At 38.5% G+C, this 16,666-nt stretch overlaps 1 protein-coding gene across 5 annotated transcripts in view; it reads left to right on the top strand.

The window, feature by feature from the left end:
- NCKAP5 (NCK associated protein 5) overlaps window positions 1–16,666 on the top strand; it is a 371,875-nt gene that overhangs the window by 114,144 nt on the left and 241,065 nt on the right. For all 5 annotated transcript variants that reach the window (XM_027679099.1, XM_027679100.1, XM_027679101.1 and 2 more), the window contains exon 3: window positions 8,452–8,525. In XM_027679099.1, the coding sequence (XP_027534900.1) occupies window positions 8,452–8,525 (74 nt within the window). The remainder of the gene's footprint in view (window positions 1–8,451; window positions 8,526–16,666) is intronic.

The raw sequence follows: 16,666 nt of genomic DNA, 5'->3' as shown, positions 1-16,666 counted from the left end.
CTAAAGGGTTGGTAATTCAGATTTTGCTAAACCCCAGGTTACCCTTGTCCTTAGAGCAGGGATCAGAAGCTGGAAATCCTCAGAACTTTTTCTCATCTTGTTTTGTCCGCTGATGGTTGGACATATTTTGGGATCATCAGATTGATATGCCTACAGTATTGTGTTGGAATTTTAACCTTATCTTTATATATTTTATGTATGTGAAGGGAGCCTACAAGAAAGAGGGAGGTGGACTTTTTACTAGAGCATGTAGTGACAGGACGAGGGGGAAGGGATTCAAACTGAGAGTAGGTTGAGATTAGATATTAGGAGACACTGGAATGTTACCCAGAGAAGTTGTGGATGCCCCTCTCCCAAAAGTGTTAAAGGACAGGTTGGATGGAGCTGAGCAACCTGGTCTAGTGAAAAGTGTCCCTGTCCATGGCAGAAGGTTTTGAAACTGGATGGTCTTCAAGGTTCCTTCCAAAGCAGGCCAATCAATGATTCTATGATACATAGTGTATATTTTATGAACATCTACTGCTTTTTTATTTAGTGTGTATTTAAGGAGAAATAAACCCATATGGAAATAGGCTTGATTTGTATGTATGTACATTGTTCCTCATCAGAAGCTGCCAGAATAAATGTGAGGACAAGTGATAACAAAGCAATTAAAGAAAACGGTAGAGAAAACTTCAGGTCCTGAGGTATTTGTTGTTGGATGGATGACAGTGGTTATTCCAAGTGAGTTAAAAAGTCTGATACAGTCTAAGAATGAAGCATCTTTATCTGTGAATCCCAAATATCTGTAATAACCTTAGGATTCAATTTCCACAACTCTACAATCTATTCTAGGAATGTTTTTCTATCCTTGTTATAACTCCCTGTCTTCTTTAGACAGTTGAAGTCACATGCAAGTGCCATATGTCTACGTAAATCAGATGCCTCCTATCAGCAGTTCTTCCATGTGTTGTGGTTAATTTATATTCACAAAAAACATCACAGAAATGATTCAGAAATTGTAATTACTTACTTGTTAATGTCAAAAATTGATTAATTTAATGCTCTAGTGTTTACTCTGCATTATTATGGCTGCTAACATTTCTGGGCGTTTTCATACAGCATTGGTGTCTTTGCTGGTTGAAGTTTATTAATGTAAATTGGATTTGACATAAACAAGACTACAGCTAATTATTTCATGTAAATATACACACTGTGTAGCAGCAAACTCATAAAATCTGCACATCTTCTTGCACTCTTTTTTTTGTTTGTTTTTTAACTCTGAATGCCTGTTTTAGCTATAGCAAATTCCTGTTGCCCTAAATAACACTGTCACCTTTTCATTTGTGGAATTGCCGGGCTATAAACTTTTGTGCCATGCTGACACCTCCTTAACTTACACACGGTCATCAATAACTTTTAACAACCAGGAACTCTCACATGTACCACTATGCTAAGCTCCACTTTGTTTGTTTTCTATTTCACTATATAGAGAGGTTTTATACTCACTGAGGACAAGAACTTTCCATAGGCTGAGGTAAATGGGAGAGCAGCCCCGAGCCTGTACAGGAGACACCATCAGGGTGCTCTGATACAACCACTTGTCCATATTCCTGGCAAAAAGGCAGGTTTTTCCAATTTCCTGCTGAAGTCTTTGGCTGCTCCAATGTTGCTTTGTGACTTTTTGGTAGTTTAGAAGCTCAAAGAGTTCTTGCTGCTTTTCCTTCCTCTGGGACTAGCACAGGTGAGCACAGCCCATAATCTGCACTGTCATCTGCATTTGCTGTGGTTCTTATTCCTTGTCTATTACCCAGGATCAGGCCCTAACAAGCCACCCGAACCTCATTCACAGTGAGTGACACTCAGGACAGATTGGTATCCATGGAGACTTGGCCTTTATGGAGGCTGTTTTGGCCCCAAATATAAATCATTGACATCCACCTGTCGATGCTGTAGGGGCCATTTCCTCTTACCTATTGCTCAAAGAAGCTGTTAGCTCAATGACTTAGAGGATGACTAATAAATGCAAACTTTCTTGCTATGATATCATCCTTTTCTATTTCAAGATGATTCTAATAAATTCCACGTTTGTATTTGCTTTTACTGATTTATACTTCTTTTGGGGAAAGAAAATCAGCTAAAAATAGCATGGATTTGCCTGTTGGACAAAATATCCAGTTTCCTTTCCTTACACAGCCAAACAGAATAATTTGCCCAGTATTTAGTAGAAATGACAAACCTCCCATGGCCCATAGATACTTTCAGGCTCCAGGAATGCTAAATTTTTGGAGTAAAAGGCATTTGTACAAAAAAACTCTTTATTTATAACTACCCAAACCAGCCAAACATCTGGAAATCTGAATGGTGGTGGTGATGATTCTTGCCAAAGAACCTCCTTGTCTACTAAGGCAGGGAAGAGCCCTTGCAGAATAGTGGTCCTTACAGTTCTCATGTACAGGCATGCCTGAGCCATGAGATTTGCTGGGTGAAAATGTCTTACTGGAAAACAGATTGTTTTATGGAAATATAGCATAAATGGAAAATAGCATAAAACTATAGCATTCTCTCTCCCCATTAGGTATCACTGAGTAGCAGGGTACCCACATTGTTACACCCGAGCCTGAACTTTTTTTAGGGACAAACTGGCATAAACTCAAGTGCAGTGGGGTTCTGTGTGACAGCTGCAGATCTGGATAGCATCCCTCTGAGAACTATCCCTTCATCCCTGTATTCAGAGAGCACAGGGTGCAGAATCTGTCCATCAGTTAACGAGCTTGTGCTATTTCAGGCTTTATTAAACTCTGCTGCCGTCTCTGGATCGTGCCTGTTAATAGAGTGCAAAGCGGAAGCCAAGCAGCAGCAGGAGGAAAACCCAGCTGATTTTTCACAAAAACAACTGGCTTCAGATGAGTTGATAAATCAGCTGAGATGCAATATGAACTGTTCACTGAGGCTTAAGTGATTTTGAACAATTAAGAAATTTGCTCAACATATTTATTAAAATAATCATTACTGTTTTTACCATAATGGTGTAATGTGCATGAGGGCTCTTGTCAGCCTTCAGCTCCACTGCAGAGGCTCTCAATGTACACTTTCATGTCAGTTATTAATAAAACTGGCAATTAAAATAACGTTGAAATCAGGTAGGAAAAGAATAAATCAGAAATAATGGCAGTTTTTAGAGATCTTTTCCTAAGCCACACAGTTTTGCTTTCATTGCTATTTAAGACCAAAGGTGAGCAGTCTAGCCAGGTGTGGTATTGAAGAGAGTGACAGAAATATTAATCCAAAGAGGTTTGATCCTTTTTTGTACCTGATTCATTTTTAGTGTGCAGCAGATAGCTCACTCAAATCTCAATTATATTTGTTTCACACGTGAAAAACAGTCCAGACAAGAATACATTTATATAAATACATATATGTGTCCTCTTAGGCTGCTGGAAAAGAGTATTTTCTATCAGAGGTTTATGCAGCAGGATGAAAACAAAAATAAGTATTTTACAGAAGTTATAATAGTCTCTGAAGTCACTTTCCCTAGATCTAAAGCTTTACCCCAGGGCACTCTTCCAAGATCCTTCAAAAATTACTTGTGTCTCCACACTTAATGTAACAGCTTATATATCCCCTTTGTTGCTTTGTTAACATCATTTCGTAATTGCAACAGTCTGCTGTTTGACTGCAGACAGCTTTGTTGTTGTTTGATTTCTAATAACCATTCCCTGTGAAAATGTGACTTTCTGAACTGTAACAGATGATTTTGGGCTCTCCATGGAGTTCCCGGTCTCCAGGGCTGGACGGCTCCAGACACTCGGGGGAACTTGTCTGTGCGCTTGTCAGGTTGTTCATTTGGTGTTTTTCTCTACTCCCCAGTGCCCAATGTCTTCCTCTGTGAAGCACAAGAGCCTGAATCCATGCTGGTGGTTTCCTGTCTGGTCCACATACAAATACTAAGGGAATAAGGGGTAGTGTTGTGGAACAGTGAGTTAGGGCCGTCTGGGCAGTGTCCATTCCAACCGAACTGGGAGCGGAGTCAGATGTGCCAGAGAGGAATGGGATGCTTCAGGCTCTGCAGGGCTGACTAGAACATTTACCTCCCAGCCCTGATTCAAAACTGGTCTGCCTAGTCTGTGTCCCAATTTTCCTGTTTTCTGCACAGCTCAGGCATCCTAGCCATGCACTCAGGGCTGGATGGAAGCTTGAGAGATTGTTCAGGAGAGGGAGAGCAGAGGCAGGCAGGGCAGCTGCCGTGTCCCTGCATGCCTGGATGAGGTGTGTGGGTTTAGGGGAGCTGGGGTGTCCCTGCTGCAGGCTGACCCAGTCCCACCCCATCCTGCCCACCTCCCTGTGCCCCCTGCCCAGTGCAGCACCGAAGCACGTGGTCGCTTCCAGCACGTGAGTAGCCCTATTGAATTAAGTACGTAATCAAGTGATTTGCTGGTATCCTTAATCCTTTTCACATATCGCTAAGCTCATTAAACTCTCTTTGATACCAAGCTGTGCAAGTTCCTTAAGAGAGGCAGAGACTAGGAGCTATTTCTTTAGCTTGAATTTATCACCTCCAGTTTCCAGCAAGGGACTCCTGAGCTGCAAGCCTAAGGTTGCTCTAACGGTTTGCTCTGTAACAATGGATGGGAAAATGTTCTGCGGGCTGTATAATTTTTGATACCCTGCCCAGCACAACAATATGGATATGCCAGAACAAATACCCATGTAACCAACCAAAATACCGAGCAGTGGATCCTGGGCCTCAGTGGAGGCACTTCATTTCCTTTCTCTTCCTTGTTTTTTCCTGACAGCTGTCCAGTTAACAAAGAAAAGAAAAATAAAAAAATTAGCAAAACAATTAAGCATTGCAAAATGAGATATTTAGTTCTGTCAGAAAACATATTTAGGTGTATTTGTAGGCTTGTGCTTCAGCTCAAACCAGTGATAATTTGGGTAAAGCAATTCTCTAATGCTTTCTAAATTAGATGAGCTGGTATGTGACATTTGCATACCAACTCCTTCTGCATGCCAGAATACATGCAGCTGTTAGAAAAATTTTCTACTGCATTTAAACGTATTACAGAAGGTTTTTTCCTCAAAACAGTGGAGTTATATGCCATCACAGGATAGAGGGAGGAGTGAAATTCTCCTGGCTAGAAGCAAACTAATGAGAAGAAAAGGGGTAGGTTTCACTCATTATGCTGAAAAGGATTTTGTATTTTTTTTGCATCATGAACTCAGTAATCCTGCAAGCTGGGAGGAACTGCTGGAGGTTGGAGTGGGACTCAAAGCAGAGCCAGAGCAGCACAGGCTGCCAAGGTCTGGTCCAATTGTGAATAACAGCATGGATGGCAATTCTACAATCAGCACAATTGCTATGTAGTGTCATCAAATGTATAAAAATACTCTAATTCGAAGTCTCCAACTTCAGATTAAAAATGCTGCATCATTTTGGAAATGTTGACTTGGCCTTACACAGCCTTACTCCCTCCAGCTTTGCAGGTGCTCAGTGTCCAGCCTTCTAGGGTTAACAGGCAGAATTGTAACCCCCTTTTGAAACCCTGGGGCCTCTGTGCTTTCACGGCCTTTCTCTTCTATTTGATTGATTTGTCTTAATAATGTTTACTATAAGCACCAGTTGTGTCTACCTCAATGATTCTTATCCTTACTCAGTTATTGGATCTTGTGGCTGTTTTGATAAGGAAAAGGTACTTTTCTCATGTATCTGTGGGTCACTTGGATCCTCTTTCCACTAATGCAAACTCCTGGAGTCATATGCTCACATCAGAAAATGACGGTCCATGTAATTTTTCAGACTCCACAATTAGCCATGCCACTCAAAGCCTACATGGTGCAAGCATTTGTCTGACATTGCTCCAAGGAAGACATAAAATACTTATATTACCCCTCTCAATGTGATCTATTGGTTACTGTGAAATGTTAGTACTTTACTGAATTGTGTGAATTGTCTTTGTGAAAACAAAGTTATAGAATCATGTAGGTAGGAGAAGACCTTCAAGGTCATTGAGTCCAACCATAAACAAGCGTGATTACTTTGGGGGTTTACTCACATTTTCTGCTATCACTGAATGTGCCAGGTTATTCTAAATCACAAAGTTGCTGTAAATCTCAAGTGACTGTTTGCTATTTGCTTCACATTGAGAAAATGATGACACTGGGTACTGATTCAGGGATTGCAGAATTTGGCCTTTTGGGAGAGATGATAACAGAAAAGAGTAAAAACCTGGTCTTAGGAACAGAGATGTCTGAAGCAGATGGCCTGTTTCAGACACAGCTGGCACATGAGTGTGCCAGAAGAAAGGAGGTACTGCTAACCACGATCTTCTGATCAAATCATGCTTGTTTTTTTTACATCACTTTTTCACACTGACAGATCACATACTCCTGAGTTGCAGGTTTTCAAAGAGAAACAGAATAATATTTCTGATTTGCCACAGGAAAAATTCAACATTAAAGCAGCAGTCATACAAAATAAACATATTGCTTCCTATTTCCCCATTGTCTTTATTTCTAGACAATATTTTTGAGAAAATTGCTTCAGAATGAGTTTTTTACATTATTGTGGTAGAATTGTGCAGAATAAAACTGCTGATCCTATCTTTGCCTGTAGGGCAAAGTGCACTGATGAATAAATCAGGACTATTGTTTAATATTACATTAAAAAGATGTAAAGGTATTAATACTAATTTATGCCAGATTCATTGTGGTAAAAAAAATTAACTAAAAAAGGCAACTTGTTTTAAAGAACTTGATACTGCAACTAATCATCATTATTTATTTGTACAGTATATTTTTGTGAACTCTAATATTGCAGAATGACTTTACTTATATTAGCTTAGAAGAAGCTTGCTGCTAATTGCCACTGAAGTTGATGGTGTTTCTTGAGATTTACATTATTTAATGTTTTCTGAAAGAAACATCTACAAGATACTTCTATTTAGAGCAATTAGAATAAAATTTAAGCTTCAGGCAACCTCAGAGTTTAATGGAAATTTTCACAATAACCAAAGCTTTTCAAGGATATGACTGAGATGTATTTCCACAGGCTCCTTGGGAGCATCGTTGAACTCATCTGTACCAGGGACAGATGAGATGCTTTGTGTCATGATAACCTTTGAGGAACCTTTCTCTCTCTCTCTTGCTCTCTCAGTCACTCACTAATTCTCTCAAACAGAACAATAAAATAATTACTTGGAATAAAAACTTGGAACAATTCCAGTCCTGAAAAATAAAAATGTATATTTTTAAAAATATTATGATCATTACAATCAGCTAACATTTATCTTTACCTTGAGAAGACATGATGAAGTAGTGTCCCTGTGGTGGCTGTCTCATATTCCTGGTCATGAAGGTAAATGACTCAGAAGAACCAACTACTTTGCAACAAAAATCCCTATTTTTACACAAAACATATAGTAATAGTAAAGAAACAACTACTAACACAAACAAGAACTCCACAAAGTGGTTTTGTGATGAGTCTGAAGGTAAAACAGTGGAGCTATAAAAATGGAGCTTTTGTCTCCAGAAAGTGAAGATGGATTCTTTTCTATATAGTACTCCAATACTTGTTATTTCCTGAAGTATGAGGCTTGAGACATAATTTTGCTTTGCTGAGATATTTCAGGAGAGTTATATTATTACTGATAGGCTTTCAGAATAATAGTAATGTGGCTGTGTTGGTACCGCTGTCATACAAATATATCATATCATATCATGTTATTCTGTGGGTTCATTCTGAAATATTTGATATAAATAACACTGATGTTGCCTTCCTCCTGGAAATGAAGTGGTATATTTCTATTACTGACAGATTTCTCTGCTGAGAATAAACATCATCTCTTTGCATCAAGTTTAAAGAACAGGCTTCAATAAGAAAAAAATCCAAATTGTTCATCTGATCGAGATTATTTATCAAAATTTTATCTAGACACAGGTAGGGGGCTTTCATATAGCTTATATTGCAAGTTATAGCATCTGCAAAAGTTGAACTGGAAAATTATATTGGAGTTGAATTATAGCTTCATTTTCAAATAGGGTACATGCTATAATATTTTTCATACTGTCCACAAAATAAATATTTGAGTCAAATATTCAGTTTACTTTGATTTATGTCTAAAGTAAACAAAATGTGCACCGAAACAGTGACTGCGCTGCTAAGAAGTTATTTTTCAGTCTGGATTCAGGAAAGATTATTCTGGGCTTAGATTACATTGGGATATGTAGTTACATGTTCACTAATTCATTTGTGCTGCTGGTCTCAGCCCCTTTTGTCTTCCACTCAAATAATCTCTGAAAAGTGCATGGTATGAATCCCAAAGTGGCTTTAATCTAGATTTTTACATCACTGTGATTTCTATGTACTTGGGATAATTTAGGGAGCAAAATGAAAGTGGACTTCACAAACTTATTCATTTTACAAATGTTTTTGACTTTGAAAAGCTAACCTTTTAATAATTTTTCATTTAGGAATATATGGACTCCAACAAATACATAGAGCATTTAGTGACTCAGCTGGAAGAACAACGCTGGAATTTATGGAGGCAAGTACTATGCACACACTCATTTATTTATGTTGCTATTTCGGAAAAAAATACTGCATTCCATAGTTTTCATTCTTGTGTTCAAATAAATGATAGGGTATTCAGCTTCTCCATTTTTTAATTCCTTGCAGACTAGCAAATCTTATTTAATGACATAAGTAGAGCATCACATACAAGTTGAATCTTGCCTTTGCTAATCAGGGCAGTTACACACATGCACAGGTTTCTTCATGTTAAAGTTTCTAAGCAGTGGATGCTAACTCTACTTCAGATTCTTTTAACTGGACTGAATTTAATACATTGCCTTATATTCTTGAATATAAGTGTTTTTCACTGAATGACACACAAACTACAGCCAAAATGTCAGCACAGCAGCATGAGCAACTGGGAGTCTTGAAACTAAAATAAACACAGGTTTACAATTCTGCAGTGCTCTTGATAGTCCAGATTTTCTATTTCTTCTGCGCAGAGTTCTCTCTGGTTCAAGCAAAGCAGAGGGCACTCAGGTTCAAGCAAACCCACATGCTAGTGGGTGTTTCCATGCTGCCTACAGCAAATTTCTTAACTTCACAAGCACTTCTGAAGATCTCCAACTCTGCGACCCTCTGTAAGTTGGTTGTAAGACCTTGAAACCTCTGTGCACTCCTCTGGTTTTGTACTTGTCATCTACTCACAGATGGAGGTCCTCAGCTCTCGCAAAAGGGTCCTCCCTTCATTCCAGATGTAGTTGCCTCTTTACAACAGGAATTTTACTGATAAAAGCTAACAAAGAAATTACCTAATCTTCCGGAGCCTCAGAAGTCTCACAGCCTTAATGAGTTAATTATATCTTGATAATTTTTTAATTAATTCTTCCAGACTTTCTATTTGTATAGAATTGTTATTATCATAGCTGGTCTAAAAAGCTCTGCACAACGGCCTTTTGCAGCGTTTGCTTCTACCTTGTATTTTGAAGTATTTAGCACCTATTTATTCACTACTCACTATCTCATGTTTTTTCTAGTTATGAGCTTAACTCCTATCTAAGTTAACATTTAATACAGAGGAAATGGAATAATACCAGTGATGAAACGCTTTCAACATTCACAGCAGTTTTTTTCAAATGCAATATTTAACTTACTTTTTTCTAAAGAACATATGAGCAGTGACAATCTTTTTAAATACATAGTCAAATATAAAGTAATCTTTGGGGAATAATTTAATCTTCATACACTGAAGCCTATTTCACCTCAGTTCTGATCAAGGGAGAAATAATGGTTTATTTGATTTTTCAGCTGAATGCCTCTCATGTACAAAAAAACTTAACTTTGCACATGCCAATGCTAGTTGATATGCACCTCACAAACCTCTTGACCTATGTGAAATAAAGTAGCATTACGGCATTTACAGCATACAGCATTATAATATGGACTAAGTCTCGTTTATATGCAAAACTCAGAAAGTTTGTTCTTAATTCCTGCCTTTTTTTAAAAAGTAGTCAAAGTAATTGGCACAAAACCCCCCAAGTTTTCATTTAAGATTACAGAGACTAGTTTTGTAAGAATGAAGGTGATAACATTATACGCAGATGACACCACTGGGTTAAATATAAATGAATAATAAAAATTTAAAACATGAAAAAGTCTTTGAAAAGTAGCATGGGTAGTGACTTCATTTTATTATGAACAGACATTCAGATGTGTTCTGAAAATTCAGTGGCTTTGGAAAACTCAAAGCAGTAATTTATTTTTAATATTAATTTATTTTCATTCTTCTTTTTGTGGGGTGTTGGCATAAAAAGTTAAGATCTGTAATGAGCATTACAAGAAAAACCCTTCTGGTTTTGCCGGTCCTCTTTGAACACTTTATTTCTCTCTTTTAAATCTCTAAGAAGTTTCATGGCAAGGATTATGCTAATAGCTGGCACTACACAGGGGCAGTGCTCGGCTGTCTATAGCCAGACAGATGTCCTAATAAATCAGCATAGCCGTCTTCTCAGACTTCATTATGCTCTTGATTTGTGACTACCATGATTTTAACCCAGTGGGTCACTGGGTGCTGAACCTGACATTGACCAATAACCCCCACTTTACTCCAGGCGAGCTCATAAAAACGACAGACACAAATTGTGACCGTTTAGCTCCTTCAGCATTACTTACAGCCGGGACAGATTTATAGGGGCCAGGCTAAGACAGAGGAGACTAAAGCCGATGTCATGGTGTGCATATCAATTTTACATTTCCTTTACATTTCCACAAGTACAATGGGACCCAAAAAGACATGTGGGGGCCAAAATTTCTTTTCGTTTTAGGGGATGACTGTTTATACACGGCATTAGCATCTGCTGTGAAACATTTATTGCTGTAATTGCTGTCCCAGGAGAACTGACTATGGTTAGGTCACGTTTTATAGCTTTCTACTAAAACAGACCTCTAGCCCAGCTTCAGACGTTTCGTCCTTAAAACCTTGACAATGAGTGAAGGCACCTCACTAGTTTGTGAAGATGCAGACTTCATTAACATAGCTTTTCTTATACTGAACATTTCACAGTAGTTATTTTCACATGAAGAATGATGAAAATGATGGCATATTTGACTCGTCAGTGGTTCCCCCTTTCTCATCTTTAAACAAAATACATTTATCCAACAGGAGACAAATTTGACCTGTTGATGTAAATCACCAACATTTATCACTGGAAGTGATGCGCAAATAGTGGCTGTGTATCCCCATGTATCAGTTTGGAAAAAAAAAAAAGATTATTTTAGATTTCTCTGCCCTATCCCATCTTGAAATAACTTTAAACAGGACAGAATTGGGTCAGGAGTGGGGGATCCCCTTGCAGTGTTGTTTCTTATACACCCATTTAATGCTTTAACTCAGCTAATGGGTATTAATATGTATAATTTTTATGGCAGAATCACATGGACAATCAACATGAAAAGCAAAAATTTGTTCTTGTGATCTTTGCTAATTGACCTTGACAGTAGATAATAATTTTTAAGTCTTGATGCATAGGTCAGTGGCAGCAATTACTAAGCCTCTTGACAGAAGAAAGAAGTCATATTTCAGCATAGGATGCTTGCCTGAATATGCAGGGGTCAGACCCTGGTCTTAAGACCTTTCCAGGGACTTTTATTAGTAGTGCTACTGGAACCAGGACCAACCCTTTAGTCTGCCTTGGTGAAAACATGAGGATATGCTACATTTCAGACATGAACCATCATATAATAAATGAATGAAGGCTCAACAGAACTTTCTTACCTTATTACAGTAATGTAAAACACAGAGGGGAGGGAGCAGAAATGTACATGAGAACTGCATGGCATTTCTCCAGTGCTGTGTTTTCAAAGGAGTATGTAATTTGCTCTGTTTTCATCAGCAGTATTAGCATGCTTCTGTTCTCCTGTTTTTAATGCCTGTATACTAAAGAGGTGCCAAGTATTAAACAGGTTGCTTTTGCTGTAATCATGAACTTCCATTGGGAGACCATAATTGCTAACAAACAAAATAGCTCTGCAAGAATTCTTAATGGTGAGCACAGATTAAAATAACAACTGTGATTAGCTTTAAACTGCTTGACTAGAAAAAGACTAATCTTAGGGGAATAAGTTGCATGGCAAACAAATGAAAAACCCTATGTACGATACTACAGTAATGAAGGCTGAGAAAAAACCAAAATGCTACCCCAGCTAAATAAGGTCATGCCCTGCACAAGTATCTTTTTCTTGCCAGGGGCTTAGTAACTTGGCCCAAGGGGAATTAAGGTCTAAGCAGTCAGGTCTTGGGGCCAAAACCCCATTTTAACCCAGTCTTGAAGTTTCTCATAACAAAAATTGCCTCTGGCCTATGATGCTAATGTGAGTAATAGACTGTATTTGAAATTAATCATCTTCCAAAATTGTTGTTGTAGTCTAAGATCAGTGGACAGAGATTGGTGTGGTATGGTCAGGTGTGGTAAGAGCATGAAGCTTCCTTCTACTTTGCTTCTTGATCCATCTGTCTGGTCACATCATCTTGGTATTGGATAAAGCCAGGAAAAAGGTGTTTTTGTGCTATTAGCCACTAACACCTGTCTCTCATCTCTTTGTCAGTGTTTTGTTTTGCTGGGGTGGTGTTTTGTTGTGTTTTTTTTCCCCTACATCTCTACAGCAATGCTGTATATAAATTTGTAAAATCCATGAAAACACTGATGTATTTTTTTTAGTTTCCTTAGTATTTGTAGCTGAGGCTGACTGAGGAAGAGCAGAGGTGAGTTTGGCAATTAGGGGTCACTCAGTCACCACAGGTACTCAGATGCTTCCAGCTAACATTGTAACATCATATACGTCTCTCTAAAGCTGAGGCTTCTGATTTGTGACTTTATGCGTGAAAACCCACAAAAAAGTAGATAAAAATCATATAAGGCTACCAACTCATGTAACAGAGCTCACAGTACTGCTTCAGATGAGCATTTCTACCAAGGATTAGTGTTTAAATATGCGCATGAAGATGCCAATTAAAAATGTATCTGATTTTTGGCCAAATGTGCTTTTCTTTAGATGAGTGTAAATGTGTATGGTTCAGTGAGCAGTGCAGGCGTAGTTACAGGCCACAAAAAGCACTGCCATTGTACTATCTGTGCATGAGAACTGCTCACTTCCCTTGGCTCACCGGTACAAAGCCCATCTTGCACCACGGTTGCTAAAGATACTTCTTCAGGACTAAACTGGGTAAGAATGACTAACAAATGTAGAGAAAAGCAAAGTTTTTACTGTTTGCCTTATAAATTGTATTTTTAATAGGATCATAGAAAACTAAGAGAGGATAGTTTAAAAATTACAAATGAACCTGATGGACTAAGTAAGTCCACTATAAATATTGAACATGTAACCAAGGGAAAAGGCTGGATAGCTGCTAGACCACTTGTTGCTGTTGCAGCAGAAGCAGTGCATATTTGAGTATAATTTATCCCAATGTTCAAATCAAGATCACTGATCACTGTCTTTCAGACAAATATAGATGCCTCACAGAAGTTTACACCTGTTCAAATTTTTTATTAGCTCCACTAATTAGTCATATAAAATAATTGTCCTCACCTGAATAAAGTCGATAGTAATTTTATGTGCAGCTCTTTACCTGGTCAGTAAGTAAATCTCTTTCCACAGTGAGTCACTTTAACTCTGACAGGGCATATTTTTGTGGAGTATTTACTAAGCTGACTTAAAATTAAGCTCAACTCAATGTGCTGTGGTACATGAGAAATATGACCTGAAATGACTTTGGCATTATACATTCATAGCAAGTATTAATTTTAAAGAACATGACTCTCAGCCTGTTTTCTTTAATTGGAAAAAACTCCCATTAACACTGCCCATCAGTGCTGCATGAGTCAGGAGTGAAGAGTCAAGCCTTAGTTATTAAAGTCATTACATAAAGGACTGGGAACTGTCTGAACAGAAAACAGTCTTGATATAAGCAAATAACTCTGTGTCTGTGCTAAACTACCCAGATTTTAAAATTGCAAGCAAAAGATGGAAAAGTGGTCTTTAAAAAGTAACTTCATATGGCTGTGTTTATAAAATTAAATAAATTAACCAATGTTAAATTTTTAAATCTTAATAACATTCTGTAATTAATTAGGGATTGGGGTATTTTTGCACAGATGCATGCTTGTCATAATAGCGAGACTGCTGGAGCCATGAATTGATTTGTTTCTCTTAAATTATAAAATAGAAGGCCTTGAGCAAAATATATTCTTTAGATATATTTGGTAGAATAAGGATCACAAATGTTCCCTACCAAGTTGAAAGGAAAAAAAACTCCAGCAGGGAAGTATGTGGAAGGTCTATTTGGCATATGGGTGTTTGTTAAAAGCAAAATGCATGAACAGCCCAGATAAATTAGATCCTCATTTGTATGCTGGGAAACGAAATGTATAATCCCGGCATGGTTCCGCGTTTGTTTTAGATTTTTTTTATAAGAACAAATTCTTCTGTGTATGCAGATATACATATTACTGTAGTGGCTATTTAGGGTTAGGGGAAAAAAAAATATGCTTTGAGGTGATTTTATCTGCAGCTAAGTGTAAGTGGCAGGTTTTTTGTCTGTGTCCCCTGCAGTGCAGGGAAGCTCAGGTAGCAGCACCAGGCGCGCCATGGACGCGCTGCACAACTGCTGCGTCCCTGCGTGGGGCAACACGGGCTGACCCCAAAGTCTGGCCACGTGGGGAAACCTTGGGGCACCTGCTCATCTGAAACATCACACTCCCCAGTTCTCAGATATGAAGCCAATTAACAGATCAACGTAATGATCTACAAGAAATGAATACGCAATTACCGAATGTTGGTGCTCTGAGATTATCTAGTCCTTTTTTAAAAATCAAACTTTTCCAAATGGAAACTGTCTGTAGTTTCTCTTTATTATTTAGTGCTGTTTACTCTTCCTCTAATGTCTTTGCACAACCATGCTTACCCAAATCAAATCATATCACTCCTCAAATAATCCCAATTATTTTATTGGCGTTATTCGCAGAGCAAAGAATAGTTCATACAAGTAACAGTGACATTTCCCTGAAGTCTTCTCTAAAACTGACCAACTGTATCTTTACACAAAGGCCTGGTTCCTATTTGGCAGAGGAAAACCTATGGATTTACATCAAGGCAACAACTGAGAATTTGGGTTCTTATAAAAACAGGATATCAAAATGCATTATAGAAATTAGCAGCGCACAGATGCAGGCTGTGAGATGCGGTTTTAGATGGGGTGGTGGGTTTATGGAAGAAGAAATGAAGAATTTATGAATTTGTTATTTTTAAGCAATGGTACCTCACTGATCTGTTTCACTAATGAAGTCTACAAACAGGGCAGTCCTGATGGCAGATGTAGAAGAGGCCAGGGAGAAATTGTATATGAAGTCATGCAAGTTGGGTTAGCACCTTTCCCTGTGAATCAGTTTAACTCATGTAAGAGAAGTTAAATAATCAAGTTCAGCATTTCTATTTCATTCTGTAATGGTCAACCTTTTTTTTTTCCCCCTAAATTATATTAAAGCCAGAGTTTTAAGACCCCAAGTGAGAACAGGGACTCATTGTTCCACACAAAGTGAGAAATGGTTTTCATCTCCTCAGCCCCAAGGATGAAACAAGAAATAAGGTAATTCCTTTTTAATAGAGAAAAGTAAGTAATGGAGGTTATACAAGAGATCTGTATGTAAGCCAGAGTTTTGCTGTGTTCTCATGTCACAGCATGGGAATTGTTCACTCCAGTCTGAGGGATGAAGTTCCTGCATCACCGCTTGAATCTTTAAAAGGTTCTATGGCTTAAAACATGATTGGTGGCAATCTTATCCCATGTTCTGTGATGGAGTAATGTTTTCTTGTGTCTACAGTTCACAGCATGATGAGGTGTAGAAGAGGAGACCTTTCTTTGGAAGTGTCCTCTGCAACTCCTGTCCTTGGCCCTTGTCACTCCACAGTATGAAGTAAATGATCAAGGGATGGGTAGTGGCACAGGAAGAAGGAGAGAAGGGCTCTGCCCTGTTCTCTCAAGGCAGTTTGTTTTATTAAAGTACATTGATGTTGCTGTGCTGATGCAACAGTTTTTAACATTTACATCCATCTAACCATGGATGTAGATCCTGTGTCATCTGGCTGGGCCTGTTACAGGAAAAATATTGCTGGAGTTGAAAGCGGGACACCTGTGCAACCAAAATATTGCTGTGACATCACCTCTTCCTGCTATTTAATGTTAAGCTTGCACTGATCCATCCATCCACTGCCATCTTCCTGCTTTCTACTGCGACGCTCAGCACCTCTGTCCAGGCTTTGTGTGTGCTTGGCACCTAAAGATCCAAAAGTAGTGGGGTGTATTTTTGCAGAAGTGGGTTTTAGATCTGTAGCTAGCCTTACCCAGGAGGCTCTCCTCACCTCCTGCTTAGCTCCAACACTGACTGTGATCAGGCTGGAAGAGCTGGGGGAGGTATTTCACAGCTTTCTGAAAGTTTCCCTTAATTCTGTAGGACTTGGCTGGCTTCCTGTTCACACGTGGTGCAGGAGATTCAAGGTGTGCTTCCTGTCAATTCTGCCTGCTATATGAAGCCAATTTTATGTTAAAAAATTAAATTTTCCATTGCTTCACTTGTTAATGAAAGGACATAACTATGTTACAGAATCACAGAATATTCT

Source organism: Neopelma chrysocephalum, unplaced genomic scaffold (genome assembly GCF_003984885.1).
Source record: "Neopelma chrysocephalum unplaced genomic scaffold, ASM398488v2 Primary Assembly neopelma1_44, whole genome shotgun sequence".
Lineage (NCBI taxonomy): Eukaryota > Metazoa > Chordata > Aves > Passeriformes > Pipridae > Neopelma > Neopelma chrysocephalum.
This window is presented reverse-complemented; position numbering and strand designations above follow the sequence as displayed.